This window comes from Oratosquilla oratoria, chromosome 25 (assembly GCF_046742065.1).
Source record: "Oratosquilla oratoria isolate Oo_2021 chromosome 25, ASM4674206v1, whole genome shotgun sequence".
NCBI lineage: Eukaryota > Metazoa > Arthropoda > Malacostraca > Stomatopoda > Squillidae > Oratosquilla > Oratosquilla oratoria.
The window spans coordinates 9,658,274-9,681,163 of NC_134801.1; the positions used below are offsets into that span (position 1 = coordinate 9,658,274).

A 22,890-nucleotide genomic window follows, 5' to 3' on the forward strand; every position below is an offset into this window, starting at 1 on the left:
TTAAAGAGCTTACTCTAAACACCTCTATACCTTCTGCCCCTTTCCTCTCATTCCACTTCCTCCAATCTCAACTTACCTTCCACCAAATAATGATCTGATATTCCCCCACTCTCTTCCCTAAAACTAATGGACATTCCAAACTCTTCCTACTCTTCTACTGGATAGTTAATAAAATGTAGGGGAAAATGAGGTTTTCTGGATAGGTTTAAATAATGCTTGGAGAGTTTTGAGAGGATTGTCAATGTTGTGGTATTGGGAGATGTCAATGCTGGAGCAGGGGATAAACTAATAGATGGTGGTTGGGAAGTTTGGAGTACATACATACATATACCAAGGGCTTTTCCATTTCCCTCTTACATGGGAGGTAGCCAGAGTCAAAAGTATAAATCCACTCCTACCCATTTCATCCCCACATACTCCACTCCCATTCATCACCCTTCCCTCCCTCCCTTTTTTCTTGCCTTCTCCTGGATGACAGGTCATCCCTGCATCACGCCCACTGTTAGGGTCACAAGCAATGTAGCAGGACACATCCACAGCAAGGTCACTTCATTTAATTGGCAACCCCCCCTTCTCCATCCCCTCATGCAGAAAAAGAGATGGGGAGAAATACCTTCGGGCTGTGTCAAAATATCATTCACACATACTCCCTCACCCACTCCTAGTTCTACTCTATCCTTCATTCCCTCCCACTCTCTCACCTTCTTTTTGTACTCCTTTTCTTTCTCATTTAAGCAGTTTACTCTAAGCACCTTCCTACCTTCTGTCCTTTTCCCTTTTCTCCATCTATCCTCCACTCTCAAGTTATCTTCCACCAAAACATTATCTGACATTCCCCAACTCACTACCCTTAGAACATGTACATCCAAAATTCTTTTTATTATTCTCCTGGTTACCACTATGTAGTCCATTAAAGCCATATCTATCACCTTTCCATCCACCATCCTCTCTCATGTGTACTTATGCTTGACTTTCTTCCTAAACACTGTATTTGCTATCCTCATCTCTCCAGACACATCTCACCATCATCTCTCCACTACAATTTTTTCCTGGAACTCCATACTTCCCAACCACTCTGTCTATTGGTTCATTTCCTACTCTAGCATTGAGATCTCCCAGTACCACTACAATGACATTTCTCCCTAAAACCTCTATGCCTCACTTTCCTCTACACTCTTCTCACTGCCAGGCCCATATGAACTTACAAGAAATCCACACCTCCCTTCCCAGTTTTACCTGCATCACATTTGTCTGTGATAAAGGAAATCTCTATTCATGAAAATGATACTTTATTATATTGATGATGAATAAATGATACTTTATTATACTGCAACTGTCCCTACATTATGCTGTCACCCTGCTGTTGATATTGTCCTGTACCACTTCCCTGAATTTTCACTTCCTTTTTTCACTGAACCCTGTGGTGGGGTAGAGTACTGCCACCGAGTGTTCCCACTTGAGTCATAAAATGCGACAAAAACAGGATGGGGATAGAACTAGGCATCCTTCTTTCTGTAGCCCCAAAGGGGACAATCCTAAAATAAGCAGAGGCATAGAGTCTGGGATGAGTTACCAAACCAGAACCCTAAGGTTTGGGTCTTTAAATGTGTGTGGATGTGGTACAGATGAGAGTAAAATGGAGGGACAAGTCTGAGTCTGGGAGTGTAGTTGGGATGGTGTCAGAAGTAAAGAGAGAATGAGGGAGAGAAGGTGTGGCTATACTAGTAAGTGAAGAGATAGGTAAATGGGTGGTGAAGTGGGAGAAGGTTTCTTCAAGGTTAATGTGGACCCTCCCAACTACACTCCCAAAATCAAACTTGCCCCTCCCTTTCAATTTAGTTTCACTCAATCCCAGCACATCCATCTTTCTCCTCACAAACATACTGCCTATCTCTTCCCTTTTACTCTCATCTGTATCACATTCACACACACTTAACCCCTTCCATACGGTGCCGCACACGTAGGCGTCATGGACTTAGATCTCGGTGGCAGCAACCAATGCCAGCCGTACGACGTGTCGTAATAATACTCGCATCATAAAATATAGTCACCGCTTATATCGATCGTTCTCTCTTCACCCGTGAATTTTGATAACCATAGAAAATGCGATTACAAAAGAATTAGAAAGAATGTCATTATGGAGGGGCGACTACAATAAATATAATCAAGACGCCGATATGGCAGCCTCGCGAATACACTCGCTCCCCATGACGCCTACGTGTGCGGCACCGTATGGAAGGGGTTAAAGACCCAAACCTTAGGGTTCTGCTTGGAAAATTCCTCCCAGACCCTCTTATGCCTTTGCTTTTTTTAGGAATGTCCCCTTTGGGGCTACAGAGAGTAGGATGGCTAGTCCTATCTCTGTCCCATTTTTGTCACCTTTTACAACTTAAGTGGGAATACTTGATGGCAGTATTCTTTCTCCCCTAACACAGGGTTCATCAAAAAAGGAAATGAATATTCAGAGAAGTGGTACAGGATAGTATTAAGAGTGAGGAGATAGCATAATGGAGGGACAGTTGCAGTATAATAAAGTAGGATTATTTCTCTATGAATAGAGTTATCCTTTATCATAGACAAAATGATATGTGGCTCTGGTCCATAGTGTAAGAGGCCAGTAGATAGAGGTAGACATTTAAGTAGATAGAGGGGTAGGTGAAAAAATATGCAAATTTTATTACTTGGATGTTTTGAAACAATGGCCGATAGGAAGTGCAGAGTTGCATATTATAGGAAGTGCAGAGTTGCATATTCTCGCTTACCGCCTAAAGTTTGTAAACACAAGCCAGGGTATTGATAACAGTGATGATGTGATGAAATGTAAACATACAAGCCACACTCGGCTTGTGACAGATTGCTTGCATAAACAGTATTGCTTGGGACAGTATAACAGTCTTTCTGATTGGAGAAAAGGGTGGAGGAGAAAAATTATTGGTGCATGGTGGTAAAGTCACGCCCTTAAAAGGTGGCACTTATTTGTAATGTTCAAAGTTATTGGATAAATTAAAGAGTGACGTCGAAGCAGACTTGGCTTGGTGGGTGAAAGAGGATCCCAGGTGGAAATCTTCTGGTGTACCTAAGATCATATGTTGTATCAGAATTCATGAAGAAAATGAAGAAAAGTTTAAGTTCAATTTAATTCACCTTCGTTACTGAGTAATAGTACTTGACTAAATGCATATGTTATGAAAGTGGCATGGGGCCTACAGATGAGTGACTTACATACATATACCAAGGCTTTTTCCCCCTTCCAAGGGAGGTAGCCAAAAAGGGAAAGGCATAAAAACACTCCCACCCATTTCATCCCCAAATACACTCCACACCCCTCCCACCCTTCCTCTCATCTGAGCACCTCCTGGATGACGGGTCATCCCTGCACCCCGCCCACCGCCCTGGGTCAGAAGCAGTGTCGCAAGACACAGTACATCCACAGCAAGGCCGCTTCATTTAATCAGCGACCCCCCCTCTCCGTCCCCCTTTGCATATAAGGAGAGGACGGGGAGAAATCCCTTCGGGCTGCGTCAAAATTTACTCACACATAGGCCCATTCCTCCTCATGCAGTCACAACATCATCCATATACAACCATTCTCCACTCACCTCTGTCTTCCGTCCTCTCCCTTCCTTCCTCAACAGACATTCCCCTCTTCCCCAAAGCCCCCTTCACCCCATCCATCCACCTCATCCTAGGACGTCCCCTCATCTTCACTCCCTCCACATCTGCCTTCCATACCTCTTTTACTAGTCTTTCTTCACTCATTCTTTCCATGTGTCCAAACCATCCTAATATTCTTTCATCAACCCTCTCTCCCAAATCCTTTTTCACCCCTGTTCTCCTCCTCACCTCTTCATTTCTCACTCTATCTAGCCTAGTAACCCCCGCCATACTTCTCAGACACCTCATCTCAAACACATTCAAACTCCTTCTCTCTTCTTCTCTTATGTTCCACGTTTCTGCCCCATACAGTGCTGTTGGCACAATCACTCCTTCATACAGTCTCCTCTTCGCATCCATTCCCAAATGTCTATTTCTCATTACACTCTTTAAACCACCAAGGCATTTACTCGCTTCTCTCAATCTACATTCTACCTCCACCTTCACTCCACCTTTTCCTGCTACACTTGCACCCAAGTATCTAAAACTATCCACTTCCTCCAGTCGCTCTCCCTTAATGTTCACTTCCAGTCTACTGCCACTTTCACCCCTTGTACATCTCATCACCTTACTTTTACCCACATTTATCTTTAGCTTTCTTCTATCACATACTCTCCCAAACTCTGCCACCAGCTTCCTCAATCCCTCCTCTGACCCTGCCACAAGCGCAGTGTCGTCCGCAAACAACAGCTGGCTCACTTCCCACTTTTCTCCATTTTCTTTAACCATCTCCAATCCCTGACTCACTACCCTAGCATTCACCTCTCGCACCACCCCATCCAAGATGAGTGACTTACAATACTAAAAGGATAAAAAGAAAGTGAAGAAAGTTGTAGTGAATGAAGAATTACTATATCACAGAAGGGAACAGAAAGTGTTGGTAGCAGCAGAACTAACAATAGGCATGACTCATATATACCCTAAAGTATCAGCTGCATGCTACTGAGCAGCTTTAAACCCTACAATAACATGGAGATGTGTTTAGAGAGTTGATGATAGCTAACACAGTATTTAGAAAAAAAAAGTTAGCATAAGCACACATAGGAGAGGGTGGTGAATGGAAGGGTGGTTAATAGTGCATTAAAAAATAATATTAATAATAATCTATATTTGAAAATGCTTTTTTCCCTTTATAAGAGAGGTAGCCAGCCAAGGCATGCACCCACACTTCCAGTTATCCAACAATCAACCACAACACAGAGAAATACATTCTTAATTATCTTACATTCACACCTTCTAAACAGCAACTCTCTTCACTGAATGATTTATTGGCTGAACCTGTGGCCATAGTCAGTTTACTAAAGGCCAGGGGTTTCCTGTAAGAGAGAAACAGGACAACAGATTGACTGCCTGATTGAATGGCAATTCATTCCAGCTGAAGGAAGGACCCAAAACTAAAGAGGATCACAGTCAATCAGAATCCCTATTAGTTCAGTGTCACCCTCTCAGATGAAAAAAATAGTTTAACACAAGCTTAAACAATGTCTATATAGCATGCCATCACAATAAAGGATTAACATGGGTTTATATTAGGTATATTCAAACCTTGTTTTAACTCTAGTTGTGAGCATAGCTGTCAGCAAAGTGAGATGTATATCTCCCATTTGTCGGGCCATGTATGAAAGGTTACACCAGTCACAAGCTTAAACAATGTCTATATAGCATGCCATCACAATAAAGGATTAACATGGGTTTATATTAGGTATATTCAAACCTTGTTTTAACTCTTGTTGTGAGGACAGCTGTCAGCAAAGTGAGACGTATATCTCCCATTTGTCGGGCCATGTATGAAAGGTTACACCAGTCACCAGCTAACAGCAGCAGTCGAGCTCCACACTCAGGAGACCACAGGTCTTCTGAGCTGAGTTTGATATCTTGAAGTGATTTATCATTTGCAACTGGGGGCTTCATCCAGCCATGTGGTAAAACATCTGCCAAGAAATGTACTTATTTCTACAACTTTTAACCCTCAACTTAATATACTTAATATCTTATATTGACAATTTGATGAAACTGAATATAAACAAAATACTTTTTCAGTCCAACATCCACTTACTTTCATTTTTCTCCACATTCCATAAGGATGAAATTATGTGGGGATTATGCACGGGAGGAATGTGGATATCATAACCCAGAGCAGATCTTGCTATGATGCGTCCTAAGCTCCTTACAACAAGAGTAACAGCCTTGAAAACTGAGTTGCTTCTCTTCCACATATTCTCTGGTATGGAATTCACACTCTTGCTTAATTCTAAAACTTCTTTGGTTAACTGTATACTTCTATCTTTGGTCATATTCTTTGGGTCAGGGGTTGAAGTTTTCTGAGGAACCAAATGACTAAAGCTTTTTGGAGATGAGATCACACACATAAGCAATGTGCAAAGCCAGGCAACAAATTCAATCACACCATAAAATCTTCTTAAATATATAAGCATGTAAAGAATAGAGTGCATTCGTGATTTGATTTCTTTCACTTTGGAAGGGTCATGTATTAACTCACTGATTTCACTTTTCCACTTCTCTATTGCATTAAGATTTTTCCCAATCAAGCACATTTCCACACCAGGGTTCAATTTCACTTTGATATTCTTAAATTCATAGTTGAATCTCTGAAGTCTTTCTTGAACAATGGCTATCACAGTGCGAAGTTTCTGACACGATTTGGAGTCCATCCCTTTACTCATCTTAGTTCTCAAGTAGAACAATTCTATATTCTTATACAAACAAATCCAGATTTTCTTCATTCTCACAGCTATATTATTTCCTTTTACATACTGAGGCACTCCACCAATGAAGCCTGTACCACTTGAAACACAAAATCCTTGGCATACCTCAATATCTTTATGTAGGAAGTTACCGGGCATATGAAACATTGATTTCATTTCATACAATTCTATCAAAGTTTTTTCAGTATTTCTTAAGAAGCTAGCTAATATCAAAAGTGAATCAATAACTTCCTGTTTTCCAGACTGCTTCCTCTTTTTAAGAACAGCATGGATTAAACGGTGTAAGAGCTGGATGGAAGGGTACAAAAAATAACTGTGGCCATGACCCAATTCAAAAATCTGTAAATCAGAATAAAAACTTTCATTAATGAGTGTAGTTGGGAGGGTCTTGAAAAAATATCAACTAAATAAATTTGACAAGCTACTGGGAAAAAGACAAAATTGTGACAAATTTATATAGGAACTTTTTACATTTTTTTTTTTCTTTTTTATAAAAAAAACATTCCTTGTTCAACTTAAGCTATTAATGTTTTGTGGAGCATATTTAAAAATCAATACAGTCACTATCCGAGTTACGACGCACGCGAGTTACGACCACCCGTACTTACGACCACGTCTAGCAGATGTCTATTATGAGTTTACTGTATATGTCTGGCAGCACAGCGCGTAAGATAGTTGTAGCAGCCCGGCATCGCGCACAACATTTATGGCAGAGATGGAAAAGTTGCTATACACGTGGTTGGAAGATAATAGGCAAAGAAATGTGAAACAGATGTTGCAAACAGTGCAAAGTAAGGCTACAAGTTAATTTCGCATGTTGAAAGAACGTGCAGATGAAGAATACACTTCACATGAATTCATAGCGAGTGCTGGGTGGTTTCGTCGCTTTCGAGAGCGTTACCAGGTTCACGTGTTGTCGAAAGGTGAGGCTGCTAGCAGTGATGCGCATGCAGCTAAGCCATTTGTGGAAGAATTTGATAAATTAATTAAGGATGAAGGATATTTACGTATTTAAGACCACGCCTAGCAGATGCCTATTATGAGTTTACTAATAAGAGTACTTTATAATAAGTATTTTCTTTCTTTAACCTACCATATCATATTAACAACTAAGCAACTGAAAACAATTCTGTATACAACTGTAGGAGAGAAGCCAACCGCAGAGTATGGGATCCAATGTATTTAACGCTTCACCCAGCAGGGCTTCTTCAGAAATAACACAGTGATAATTTTTTTTTTTTTTTTTTTTAAGGCAATCGATTCATAAGATGGTCATTAAGCCTGATTTGAATTTGTACAGTCTCGACGTTGTTATGTATGTGAACACAGTGGACAAACATCTGACTCCTTATATAACCCGAGCTTACGGGGAGAAACGAACATGAAACTGGTGTAAACACAGTTTGCGTAAATTGCTCGTTACTTTGTTTTTAAAATTGCTAAAGGTTTATTTATTGTAAAAAATACATTGTTTTGATTTATATTATCAATGAGAGATATAAAAGCAGATTCAAAACATCTACGTTTCATAGTATGGTTTTCATATTTGATAATCTTAGTAATATTCCAGTCAGCATTGTGGCCTGTATCGTATCTATGTCTAACAATGGCATTATTCATATTGTAAGTTTTCATATCATATACTAAGAAAAATTATAAAAATTAAAATAAAAGGCATATAATTGATAAACAGTAAACAGCTTGTATATAATAGTATTCAGTAGAAAAAGTTACTTAAAAATGCAACAGATTGATATCATGTATCCCAGAGTATAACCCTCGTGTCGACCATTTTAATGGGATCCAACTTACGACTGGTTGGTCGGAACCAATCTAGGTCGTAACTCAGATAGTAACTGTATTCATCATAAAAGGAAATCATGACTGCAAAACAGAAATATAATCATGCCAATACTTTTACTGCCACATATCCTTTTTCAGAATGATACATCTACAGTGAGACCTCTCATTAACGGACGTTAATTAGCTGTGTTTGCCGTGTTTTCACTGTGTTTTTGGTGTTTTTGGTGCTGTTGTTTAGTGCGTGCAATCACTATGCCACCCAAAAACCACTCCAAAACACCAAAAACACAGCTAATTAACATCCGTTAATGAGAGGTCTCACTGTATATCAATACATATATATATATATATATATATATATTTATATATATATATATATATATATATATATATATATATACATATATATACATATATATACATATATATATATATATTTTTTTTTGTTATTTTTTCTCTATTAAATAATACAGCATACTCCGCATTGGATATTTTCCTTAAATTTTTATCCTTCTCACTATTTTCTTTTCTGTGGGAGGAAGGGAGAACACAATATCACCAAATGAAACTATAGTGAATTTGGAAATGAAAACAAATACATTACTTACGATATTTCACTTATGCTCTAGGCATCTTCTGGTAACTTTATTTTGAATATACAAATCATGATCATATTTACATTGTACAAAATAAACTAGGAAAGGTACTTCAGTTTAATTTCTTCTCAGAGCTCCGTGGGATGCCCCGAACAGCTCCAGGGTTCCACACATATTTAATTGAATATCAATTGCTGGTAGATAATTCCTTATTAATACGGCTTTCAAGCATTTTAATTTTCTCTCATTGGTGTTATTTGCTAAAATCTTAAAGTATTATTGTTCAAATCTTCCCGCACTAAGTTCATCTTATGTACTTTTGAAATGTGCAATACTTTTGCACCATTTTGCATATGAAATGTAAGCCTTTGAGACAAGGTTTGAGTTGTGTGGCCAATGTACTCATCATTGCAAAGCGCACCATCTTTATTGTAAGGGCATGAGTATTTGTTCACAACGTAACTTTGTTTTGATTGATCTTTTCCTCCTGACAATGGATTAAGTGACTGCCCATCAAAATACAAAATCAGCATTACACATGTGTACATTACAAGAGCTTTTAAAATATGTTCTAACTGGTACCTTCTCCATCAAGAATTGAATAGAATCGAGTAAATGTTAACAAACAATGGGTTCCCGATGTATGATATTGATAGAGAAATTAAAAATAAAATGGAGACATTCAGTTCTGAACTAGGTAATATAGAAAATTCAAATGATAATATTAATATTTACTACCAAAGTACAATGTCATCTGCATACAAGAAAGATGAAAAAGTCCTGAAAAATATTGTATATGAAAAATGTAAACCCAAGAAGCAAGAGGACTCCCTACAATTGGTAATATATTATTGCAACCCCAGAACTTCATCACTAATTATGAAAAATAGCTTATCAGGAGAAAAAGATAAATCAAAACAAAGTTATATTGTGTACAAATACTCATGCCCTTTCAACAAAGATGGTGCACTTTGCAATGACAAGTACATTGGCCACATAGCTCAAACTATGTCTCAAAGGCTTACATTTCATATGCAAAATGGTGAAATAAAATCACAAAATTCAAAAGTACATAAGATGAACATTTTGTGGGAAGTTTTGAACAATAAGACTTTGATTTTAGCAAAGAACACCAATGAGAGAAAATTAAAATGTTTGGAAGCCATATTAATAAGGAATTACCTACCTGCAATTGATATTCAATTAAATATGTATGGAACCCTAGAGCTGTTTGGGGCATCCCACGAAGTTCCGAAAAGAAATTAAACTGAAGTACCTTTCCTAGTTTATTTTGTACAATGTATATATGATCATGATTTGTATATTCAAAATAAAGTTACCAGAAGATGCCTAGAGCATAGGCTTTTATGGTTTCATTTGGTGATATTGTGTTCTCCCTTCCTCCCACAGAAAAGAAAATAGCAAGAAGGATAGAAAGATTAAGGAAGAAGATATCCAATGCTGAGTATGCTGTATTATATAATAGAAAATGTATTCAAGAAAACCTACTCCCTAAATTCACACACACACACAATAGTCGAAGTGACAGCGAAGATGGGAAGTCCAGGAAAAAAGGCAAAATTCATGGATATCAACGATGAGGGAGTGCCTGTGTTGTATTAGTAGGGATGGGGAAAGCTTGTGGTGTAGTAGGAAGGTGAAAAAGGAGAAAAGGAGGGATTATTGAGGAAAATGGAAGGAAATTAGGAAGGGGATGAATGGGCCCCGGACATCAGATGGAATGGAATGTCAACAAAAGGTGCACAGACAATAGAGGTGAAGTTGAAGAAATTAGTAAAAATGTAAAAATTAGACATATAGATAAGAGCAGCTCAATGGAAGGTGGAGATAATTACTTCTATGGATTTAATGAGGGAGGAGATGACCTCAACCGATTAGCAAGTCTAGAGGAAAAATTAACAAAAATGAACGAACAATGGGAGGTTAGGTTAAGTCGACTTGCACTGATTACACAAAGAGTTGATAAATTGGAAGAACTAAAGGAGAACCAAAACCTAAATAAAGAAATAGAGGAATTAAAAAGACAGTTAAAAGAAGTAAAGGATGAGAATGAGGAATTAAAGAGGAATAATAAAGAGAATAAAGAGTCCATAGAAAAAGAGGTGAGTGGTTGGAAAAAGGTTAAGGAAAATAGCAAAATTGAATTTAGAGATATAGTGAAACAACAAATGAAGGAACACACTAAGGACACAGTTATTAAAGTGATGAGAGAGAAGGAGAATATAATAAGAGACTTAGCAGATAAAAAGAAATGTATAATTATGTTAGGAATGGAAGGGAAACATAATCGAAATAGGACTACAAGAGTAAGAGAAGAGAAAAAAAGAGTGAACAGGGTACTAAAAATATTTCAAGAAGGTGAACAGGAAATAGCGAAAGAAATTGAAGAAATATATAGGCTGGGGAAATACAGTATAGACAAGACCAGACCAATTAAGGTTACATTCAGGTCACAAACGAGGGGAGTATTGTAGTGTCATTCATTAGCACTGTAGAACTTCACTTGTCATAGATAAATATTTCATATTTTGTAGTTCGGTATTTTGTATATTGTTTTGTATTTACCTAGTTGTAATATACGGGAGGGGAGCTATGCTCGTGGTGACCCGTCTTTGTATCTCTCCGCATCAAGTTTTATCTTAAAATCTTGTATAGTGTTAGCACATACTGTTTTGTTGTCTAATTTGTTCCATATATTTATCGCTCTGTGTGGGAAACTGTTCCTTTTCAAGTTTTTTCTATAACTATCCTTTTTCAATTTTTTTCCGTGTACTCTTGTTTTACCGTTGTCCCACATTAATAGGTCGTTCCTGTCTAAAACTTCCATTCCTTTCATTATTCTGTAGATAGTTAGCAAATCTCCTCTTTCTCTTCTTTGTTCCAGAGTTGGTAGGTTCAATTTGGATAGTCTTTGCTCATATGTTAGTTCGGCGAGTGTCGGTGCTAGTTTTGTTGTCGCTCTTTGTAATCTTTCTAGTTTCTTAATATTCTTTTTGGGACTGGGTGTCCAAAGTGATGCTGCGTACTCGAGTTTTGGTCTTATTAGTGTAGTAAGTATTTTCTTTATCATTTCTTCGTCCATATAAGTAAATGCCACTTTGATTGCTCTCAATAAGTTGAAGGTTTCTCCAAACATCTTGTTTATACGCTTATCTGGTTTCATGTCCTTTCCAATCATCACTCCAAGATCTTTTTCATAGTTTGTTTTATTTATTTTTTCTTCCCCAACTCTGTAATCTTTTGATATTCTATTTTTACTCTTTCCAAATTCCATTATACTGCATTTCTTAATATTGAATTTTACTTCCCACTTTTGAGTCCAATTCCATACTGTGTCCAGATCTTGTTGCAATGAGTTGCAGTCCTCTTCCGTTTTTACCTTCTTAAGTAATTTTGCATCATCTGCAAAAAAAATTATATAGCACTCCACGCCTTTATTCATGTCATTAATGTATACAGCGAACATGATCGGGGCCAGTACTGATCCTTGCGGGACCCCGCTTTTTACTTCTTCCCAGTTGGAGAATTTTTCTCTAATTACAACTCTCATTTTCCTCCCAATCAGAAAGTGTTTCATCCATTCCAATAATTTTCCTCTGATGCCACCTTTTGACTCTATCTTATTTATTAGTTTCCTATGAGGTACCTGTATGTGCTTTGTATATTGATATTTTGCATATTATTTGGTGTGTATTGGTATTTTGTGTGTTAATATTTGCATTATGATAGTCTGTAATTCATTTATATGTGGTCTTTGAAATTAGATTCAAATTGTCACATCAGCATAGGCAACCAGCTTAGATCTTGGTAATTTCTTTTCTCTCCTACATAGTGCTGTTAACATCTCTCCATCTTATGTGTGTTCACCAAGTGACTATAGTGTTTGGGTGAGCTTTTGTTATAATTATTATAGTGCAACGTTGTGTATTATCATAGCTCATTATCAATGTATGTCTAAATCAATATGTTTGCCTACAGTTTGTTTGATTATGTTTGTTTAATTATGGTCATGTCTATCTTTTACAGGCTTCTGCTTTTACCATAATTGTTATCATCAAACCCACAAGTATAGATCACATAGATTTAGAATTTAAGATTTGCTTTCCCATATTTCTAACTACCACTGAGCCCAGGTGATGTACACCAACCATGATGTGAAGAAAATCCCTTCCCAAACTTAATTTTGTCACTCTTACCCCCAAATTCTAATTGCAAGTCTGTATTTACCTAGTTGTTCAATCTTTCATGACTACTGGCTATCTGATCACCATCACATACCACTTTTGTATTGTACACCAAGGCTTTTTCCCCCTTACAAGGGGGGTAGCCAAAAAGATAAAGGCATAAAATCATTCCCACCCATTCCATCCCTGAATACACTCCACACCCCTCCACCCTCCCTCTTATCTTAGCACCTCCTGGATGACAGGTCATCCCTGCACCTTGTCCACTGCCCTGGGTCACAAGCAGTGTCGCAAGACACAGCACATCCACAGCGAGGCCGCTTCATTAAATTGGTGACCCCCCCTCTCCATCCCGCTATGCATAAAAGGAGAGGACGGGGAGAAATCCCTTCAGGCTGCATCAAATTTTGCTCACACATACTACCTCATCCCCCATCCCCCTGCCCATTCCACCTCATGCATCACAACATCATCCATATACAACCATTCTCCATTCACCCATCTTCTGTCCTCTCCCGTCCTTCCTCAACAGACATTCCCCTCTTCCCCAAAGCCCCCTTCACCCCATCCATCCACCTCATCCTAGGATGTCCCCTCATCTTCACTCCCTCCACATCTGCCTTCCATACATCTTTTACTAGTCTTTCTTCACTCATTCTTTCCATGTGTCCAAACCATCCTAATACTCTTTCATCAACCCTATCTCCCAACTCCCTTTCCACCCCTGTTCTCCTCCTCACCTCATTTCTCACTCTATCTAGCCTAGTAACCCCCATCATACTTCTCAGACACCTCATCTTAAACACATTCAAACTCCTTCTCTCTTTCTCTCTTATATTCCATGTTTCTGCCCCATGCAGTGCTGTTGGCACAATCACTCCTTCATACAGTCTCCTCTTAGCATCCATTCCCAAATGTCTATTCCTCATTACACTCTTTAATCCACTAAGGCATTTACTCGCTTCTCTCAATCTACATTCTACCTCCACCTTCACTCCACCTTTTCCTGCCACATTTGCACCCAAGTGTCTAAAACTATCCACTTCCTCCAGTCACTCTCCCTTAATGCTCACTTCCAGTCTACTGCCACTTTCACCACTTGTACATCTCATCACCTTACTTTTACCCACATCTATCTTTAGCTTTCTTCTATCACATACTCTCCCAAACTTTGTCACCAACTTCCTCAGTCCCTCCTCTGATCCTGCCACAAGCGCAGTGTCATCAGCAAACAACAGCTGGCTCACCTCCTGCTTTTCTCCATTTTCTTTAACCATCTCCAATCCCTGACCCACTACCCTTGCATTTACCTCTCGCACTACCCCATCCATGTATAAGTTGAACAGCCAGGGCGACATAATGCATCCTTGACCAAGTCCCACCTTTACCTCGAACCACTCACTCTCTCCATTTCTAATCCTGACACAAGCTCTACTACTCTCATAAAAACTCTTGACAGCTCCCAGAAGCTTTCCTCCTATCCCATATATCTGCATAACCTCTCACAGTGCCTTTCTGTCTACCCTATCGTAAGTCTTTTCCAGATCCATAAAAGCCCAAAAAACATCCTTCCCCTTTCCTATAGCTTTCTCACATATTTCTTACCACAAAGATCTGATCTACACAACCTCTACCTGTCCCAAATCCACACTGTTCCTCACCAATTACTCCTTCTGTTCCTCTCCTAATCCTCTCAATCAAGATCCTCCCATAAGCCTTCCCAACTACACTTAACAAGCTAATCCCTCTGAAACTACTACATTCACACTTGTCCCCTTTTCCCTTGTAAAGTGGAACTATACAGGCACTCCTCCAGTCCTCCGGTACTCTACCCTCTCTCCAGCAAACATTAAATAACCTCACCAACCAGTCCACCATCACTGTACCTCCTTTTTTTAGACATTATGCATGGCATCCATCCAGACCAGGTGCCTTGCCTGCTTTCATCATCTTAACAACTGCCTTCACATCATCCTTCCTTATTTCTCCTCCATTTTCCTCATTCATCACTCTTATTTTCTTAGCATTTCCCACTGCAACTATCTTTCCCTCCCTATCCTCCTTCACATTTAGCAACTCTCTAAAATATTCTGCCCATCTTCCCCTTACTGCCTTCTCTTCCAATATAATCTCTCCTTCTGCACCTTTTACCTTTTCTTTTCTACTTGATTCGCCTCCCCTTCCTCTCTTAATTTCTTTCCAAAACATCTTTTTATTACTTTCAAAATTTCCTGTCATACTCTTACCCCACTTCACATCTGCTCTCCTCTTTGCCTCCTTTACCTTTTGCTTTACTTCTCTTTTCTTTTCTTTGTACCTCTCATATGACTCCCTTGTCCTATTTTGTAACCAATCTGTGAAAGCTCGCTTCTTCTCTTCTACAATCTTCTTTGTTTCCTCATCCCACCATTCACTACCCTTCCTTCTATTTCCTCCTGTCCTATTCCTCCTGTCCTTCTTGTTCCACACACCATCCTTGCACACTTTGTGCCTCCCTCCTTGAACCATCCCCATTCCTCCTCCACACATAGCTCTATTCTATCCTTCACTCCCTCCCACTCCTCCTTCAGCTTCTTCTTGTACTCCTCCTTTTCCTTTTCATTTAAAGAGTTCACTCTAAGCACCTCCCTACCTTTTGTCCCTTTCCTCTTTCTCCATCTATCCTCCACTCTCAACTTACCTTACACCAGAAAATTATCTGATATTCCCCCACCCTCTCCCCTTAGCACATGTACATCCTTAACTCTTCCTATCATAGTCCTATTTACCACTACATAATCCATTAACGCTCTATCTACCACCCTTCCCTCCACCACCCTCTCCCATGTGTACTTATGCTTGACTTTCTTCCGAAACACTCTATTTGCTATCATCAACTCTCTTTCTAGACACATTTCCACCATCAACTCTCCACTACGATTCTTTCCTGGAACTCCACATTTCCCAACCACTCCATCCATTGGACCATTTCCTACCCTAGCATTAAGGTCTCCCAGTACTATTACATTGACATTTCTTCCTAAATCCTCTATGCACTCATTTAAATCTATCCAAAAGGCCTCCCTTTCTTCTACACTCTTCTCACTGCCAGGCCCATATGCACTTACAAAGACCCACATCTCCTTTCCCAGTTTCACCTTCATCCACATTATCCTTGAGGAAACCTCCTTCCACTCCACTACACGTTTACCTATCTCTTCTCTTACTAGAATAGCCACCCCTTCCCTCCCTCACCCTCTCTTCACTCCTGATAACCTCCCACTTACACTCCCAAACTTACACTCACCCTTCCCTTTCAACTTAGTTTCACTCAAAGCCAACACATCCATCTTCCTTCTCACAAACATACTACCTATCCCTTTCCCTTTTACTCTCATTTGTACCACATCCACGCACATTAAAAGACCCAAACCTTAGGGTGCTGGTCGGAAAACTCCCAGACCCTCTTATGCCTTTACTTTTTCGTTTAGGATTGTCCCCTGTGGGGCTACAAGGAGAAGGATGCCTAGTCCCACTCCCGTCCCTTTCTTCTCGCCTCTTATGATCCAAGTGGAAATACTTGGTGGCAGTATTCTTTTCCCCCACCTGTTGTATTTACTGCATATATCATTCTCTTACATTACCTGTTGAATCTCATGGAATATTCTCAAAACCTGTTGAAGTTTTTTCATACAGTCTTCTCTTGCACCATTATCATCCTGGTTCAGCAAAGTCTTGAGGACCACTAAGATACAAAAACTTATTTTCTTCCTTCTTTTTTTCCAATCTAGAGTTTCTGGACCATCATATGAAGCAGTTAATACTATGGCTGCTAGGAGGGGATCCAAGACATTCTGAAACTAAGATAAGCTATCATAACCAAGACATTCTTATACTATAAAAGTCTAACACGTATATACATACACAAAATAGTTTAACTGCATGAAGGAAATAAAGAATATATTGATGATGTAGAAATGGTTGAAGTTATGATCAAGCATTTTAGGTCTGTATTTACAATTGAAAGCTCACAAATGTGGGATGATCCCCCAACATGAAATTGACTTCTCACTCAAAGAAGGAAAAGTACTACAAGATTGGAAAAATGTAAATATTGTACCAATATACAAAGGAGGAGACAAAGAAAATACAACAAACTATAGACCAGTATCCCTTACAAGCCCAGTAGCAAAAATATGCAAAAAAGTTATTAGGAAGAAATGGATTAAACACTTGGAAGAGAACAAAATACTAAATCCTAAACAATTTGGTTTTAGAAGTGGAAGATCATGTACCACAAACTTAATATGCTTTTACTCAAGATTAATAGAAATAATACAAGAAAGAGACAGATGGGCAGATTATGCTTTTTTTGGACTTACAAACAGCTTTTGACAAAGTACCACACAAAAAGCTAATAAGAAAAATTGAAATAATAGGTGGAATACATAGAAAGTTATTGGAATGGATGAACAATTTCTTGAGCAGAAGAAAAATGAGGGTGGAACTTAAGAGACAAGAACTCAAATTGGGAAGATATGATAAGTGGAGTCCCACAAGGCTTATTGGCTCCAATAATGTTTGCTATTCATATAAATGATATGGATGAAGCTGTGGAATGTTATATGAACTTCTTTGCAGATGATGTATTTACCTAGTTGTATTTACCTAGTTGTAATATACGGGAGGGGAGCTATGCTCGTGGTGACCCGTCTTTGTATCTCTCCGCATCAAGTTTTATCTTAAAATCTTGTATAGTGTTTGCACATACTGTTTTGTTGTCTAATTTGTTCCATGTATTAATCGCTCTGTGTGGGAAACTGTTCCTTTTCAAGTTTTTTCTATAACTATCTTTTTTCAGTTTTTTTCCGTGTCCTCTCGTTTTACCGTTGTTCCACACTAACAGGTCATTCCTGTCTAAAACTTCCATTCCTTTCATTATTCTGTAGATAGTCAGCAAATCTCCTCTTTCTCTTCTTTGTTCCAGAGTTGGTAGGTTCAGTTTGGATAGTCTTTGCTCATATGTTAGTTCGGCGAGAGTCGGTGCTAGTTTGGTTGTTGCTCTTTGTAATCTTTCTAATTTCTTAATATTCTTTTTGGTACTGGGTGTCCGAAGTGATGCTGCGTACTCAAGTTTTGATCTTATTAGTGTAGTTAGTATTTTCTTTATCATTTCTTCGTCCATATAAGTAAATGCCACTTTGATTGACCTCAATAAATTGTAGGTTTCTCCGAATATTTTATTTATATGCTTATCAGGTTTCATGTCCTTTCCAATCATCACTCCAAGATCTTTTTCAGTTTGCTTTTTTTATTTTTTCTTCTCCAACTCTGTAATCTTTTGATATTCTGTTTTTACTCTTTCCAAATTCCATTATACTGCATTTCTTTATATTAAATTTCACTTCCCACTTTTGAGTCCAATTCCATATCGTGTCCAGATCTTGTTGCAATGAGTTGCAGTCCTGTTCTGTTTTTACCTTAAGTAATTCTGCATCATCTGCAAAAAAATTCATATAGCACTCCACGCCTTCATTCATGTCATTAATGTATACGGTGAACATGATCAGGGCCAGTACCGATCCTTGCGGGACACCGCTTTTTACTTCTTCCCAGTTGGAGAATTTTTCTCTAATTACAACTCTCATTTTCCTCCCAATCAGGAAGTCTTTCATCCATTCCAATAATTTTCCTCTGATGCCACCCTTTGATTCTATCTTATTTATTAATTTCCTATGAGGTACCTTATCGAATGCCTTTTGCAGGTCCAGAAAAGCACAGTCCGCCCATCCATCTCTTTCTTGTATTATGTCTACTAATCTTGAGCAAAAGCAGATCAGATTTGTTGTACATGATCTCCCTTGTCTGAATCCAAATTAATTTGGGTTCAGTATAGATTTTTTCTTCCAGGTATTTAACCCATCTGTTTTTGACAACTCTTTCACAAATTTTTGCTATTGTGCTTGTTAGTGACACCGGTCTGTAGTTAGATGGATCTTCTTTATCACCTCCCTTATAAATTGGTACAATGTTTGCCTTTTTCCAGTCCAATGGTACTTTTCCTTCTTTAAGTGAGGATTTAATTATATTATATATTTTGTCAGTTAATTCTTCCATACATTCCTTCAGTATCCAGTTTGCAATTCCATCTGGGCCATGTGATTTTCTGACATCAAGGGTTTTAATTTGATCACTGATTTCTTTTTGTGTTATGTTTATTTCTTTTGTGAAACTACTCAAAAGAGTAAGTACAGAGGAAGACTGCAAATCTTTTCAAGAAGACCTAGATCAAGTCTGGAAATGGAGTCTGAAGTGCGAAGTGAACTTCAACATAAAGAAATGTAGCATAATGGAATTTGGAAAAGCAAAAATAGAATATGTTAATATAAAATTGGTACAAAAGAAGTAAATAAAGTAAACTCGGAAAGGGACCTAGGAGTAACTATCTCAAATGACATGACACCATACAAACACATCAATAAATTAGTCTGAGAAACTTTCAACTTATTAAGATCAATGAAAGTGGCCTTTGATTACATGGATAAAGAAATGATTAAGAAAATACTAGTTACACTGATAAGACCAAAATTGGAATACGATGTGACACTATGGTCACCTAGTTCCCAAGAAAATATAAACTAGAAAAAATTTAAAGAGCAACGACAAAGATGGCGCCAACACTCTCCTATTTGACATACAAACAAAGATTGGATAAACTAAATCTAACAACCCTGGAACAAAGAAGAGAAAGAGGTGATTTCCTAACCATCTACAGAACTATGAAAAGGGATGGAAATTCTTGATAGAGATGACTTACTAAAGTGGGACAGAGGGAAAACAAGAGGACACAAGAAGAAACTTAAGAAAGACAGTTACAGAAGAGATCTGAAAAAGAACAACTTCCCACACAGAGTGATATCTGGAACAAACTGAATAAGGAAACAGTGAGTGCTAAAACTATACATGACTTTAAGAACAAACTGGATGCGGAAAGATACAAAAGTGGGTCACTACAAGCATAGCTCTCTTCCCGTAAAATACAACTAGGTAAAATATATACCAAGGGCTTTTTCCCCTTTACAAGGGAGGTAGCCAAAATCAAAAGGCATAAATCCATTTGCACCCATTTGATTCCCACATACTCCACTCCCATTTACCACCCCTCCCTCCCTCTTATCTTGGCTCCTCCTAGATGACAGGTCATCCCTGCATCTTGCCCATTGCCCTAGGTTGGATGCAATGCAGCAAGACACAGCACATCCACAGTAAGGCCATTTCATCTAATTGGTGAACCCCTTCTCCATCTCCTCATCCACATACTCCCTAACCCCCTATCTCTCACCCACTCCCTTCCATGTATCACAGTATCATCCATACACAACCATTTTCCATTCACCCCTATCTTCTGTTTTCTCCCTTCCTTCCTCAACAAACATTCCCCTCTTTCCCAATGCTCCTTTTACCCCATCCATCTCATCCTTGGTTGTCCCCTCATGTTCACTCTGCCTTCCATACCTCTTTTATTAATCTTTCTTCACTCATTCTTTGTATGTATACAAATCATCCCAATACTCATCAACCTAATCTCCCAAGTCCTTTTCCACCCCCACACTCCTCACCTCCTCATTTCTCACTCTATCCAACTTAGTAACCCCTACCATATTTCTCAGGCATTTCATCTTGAACACATTTAAACTCTTCCTCTCTTGTGTTCTATGTTTCTGCCCCATACAGTGCTGTCGACACAATCACTCCTACCACCAAGCAGTCAACAGCGCCAACTAGAGCTCCATAAGCTACTGAATAAGATGAAATTCTCAATAGCGCAAGGAGAGCAGGAGGCCTGGGTTGTACTGAGCGGGAGAGGAAGCACTTGTGGTTGCCCAAAATGATCTACAACAGTGCTAGTAGTGTCTATCAAGAAAAAATGCAAAAAAAAAAAATCAAGAAGAATAAAGTAAAAATGGCAGTGAGTTTGAATCAAATGTCGACACGAATGCAGAGCTCTTTGGAGGCACTATACTGAAACTTAATGTAAACAGAGGCCTTGAAGCACCAAGGGGACTGCTGAGGCTATAGGAGGGTATTAAATGAGAGAATCAATCAATCCATTGCCCCAGGTGTCTCATGCAAGAGACCTACAACTCCCAGGTAACTAGCTATGGCCACAAGGGTTGCCCTTAAGTCACTCAGGGAAGAAATATCATGTTGTGTGGGGCATTGTACAATGAGGTGATCTTTGTCTACTGTGTGGTGGGTGCATCTTGAGTAGTTTGATTCTGTGGCCAGGCCTATTCTAGGTTGATAGTGTTTTAATGCTGAGTGGGATTTTTCTGTGGAGTTGGTGTCTAGAGAGTTCTGGTGAAGTATTGAGTTTGGTGGTTTGTCTTGAAGAGTTGTTTAGTAATCTGGGTGTGAATGTGTTTTTGTGTGGATGTACCACATGGACCCATGAGTTGCATGTGTTGCACAATATAGATGTGTCTAACTTATGGGCTTTGTGCATGTTGAACATATGTAGGGACCTGGGTTGGCTTTAATATCAATGGCTGGAAGGTGTGGGAGGACAGGAGCTGGAGCTGGACTTCTTTGTGTGAATAAACAAAAAACTAAAATGATAAAAATAGGTCACAAGGAAGTGAGAGAATGAAATGAATGAGTTTCTAGGCCTGTTCCAGAGATCAAGTATTAGCCTCCAGGTGGTGGCTTACTTCCTGAACACAATTGGGTCCACATTGGAAATATGGGTCATGCTGTGGGCCACAGTCTCCTTTCAGAACATGATATCACCACAGGAAGCTCCATTTTGTTCATATCCACATATACTTGCACTCATTATAAATCACTTTTTTTTTTTTTGCATAGTGCACTCTGATATCATACTACCTAGAACTCACCAAACTCTGTCCTGCATACTGGCTGTTGTTTAAACTGGTCTCATGAGAACTCGGTGTAACATTTTCCCAAACAGATACCTGAAAATGATCATATTATAATACTACAAAACTGAAATAACTACTATCACAAGGTTCAATACACCACTTTTTTAACTTGGTATAGATCTTCTTTATTAATGTTGCTGGATAGTTTGTCTTTGTTATCACTGTAAAGCAAAGTACCTAGGTACAGAGGACAGAAATCCTCACCCCTTTCACTCTTGTCACACATGTTCCTTCCACTCCTTTCATGCAGAGATTGCTCTCCTTGTGTAAGAATGTGAAGGAAATACAGCTTAAGTTGACATCTTAATTTTGGGCACCAGCCTGCAGATTACTTGCAAGTCCCCTGGGACCACACCTCCAGATGGAGGTGAAGGTGTTAATGAATTTTGAAGAAGGAAAGATGGGAGATATGTCTATGATGTCCATTAAACAGGACTATCACTTGCAAGTATTGACTATTGGTCCCACAGAACATTATTGGTGCCTTCTGACACAGTCCTTTGACACACTGTTAAAAAATGTCATAGAAATTTATATTTACAACAATAACAATCAATCAATCCAATGACCCTGGTCTTTCTTGCAGGAGGCCCACAGCTCCTGGGTAAAGAGCAACAGACACTGGATCAATAAATTTGTTGCCCAAGGTCTCTCCAGCAGGAGACCCACAGACTGGTCTACAGATCACTCAAGGAAAAGATATTGTGTTGTTGTCTGGGTAGGCTAGGATTGAGTAGCGCAATATGAGATGTTCTGTACCTTCTTTGTGATGGTTGCATAAAGGGCAGTTTGATTCTGCAAAAAGGCTGATTCTGTGTTGGTACTGTCTTAGTGCTAGATGCAAGTGTAGTTCTTGCTTCTCTTAGGCGGAATTTTTCTGTGGGACTAATGTATGGAACACTATGTTGGAGGATGGAGTTAAATGGTTAGTTTAGGAGTATTTGTTTAGTGATTTGACTGAATGTATTTTTGTACAGATGTGTTA

The 22,890-nt window shown here is 38.8% G+C and overlaps 1 protein-coding gene across 4 annotated transcripts in view; it reads right to left on the reverse strand.

The window, feature by feature from the left end:
* Window positions 1-22,890, reverse strand: part of LOC143038805 (uncharacterized) — a 283,401-nt gene that overhangs the window by 88,966 nt on the left and 171,545 nt on the right. For all 4 annotated transcript variants that reach the window (XM_076208350.1, XM_076208351.1, XM_076208348.1 and 1 more), the window contains 4 exons: window positions 21,861-21,938; window positions 16,608-16,823; window positions 5,711-6,719; window positions 5,369-5,585 (listed from right to left, as the gene is read on the reverse strand). In XM_076208350.1, coding sequence (XP_076064465.1) covers window positions 5,369-5,585; window positions 5,711-6,719; window positions 16,608-16,823; window positions 21,861-21,938 — 1,520 coding nt within the window. The remainder of the gene's footprint in view (window positions 1-5,368; window positions 5,586-5,710; window positions 6,720-16,607; window positions 16,824-21,860; window positions 21,939-22,890) is intronic.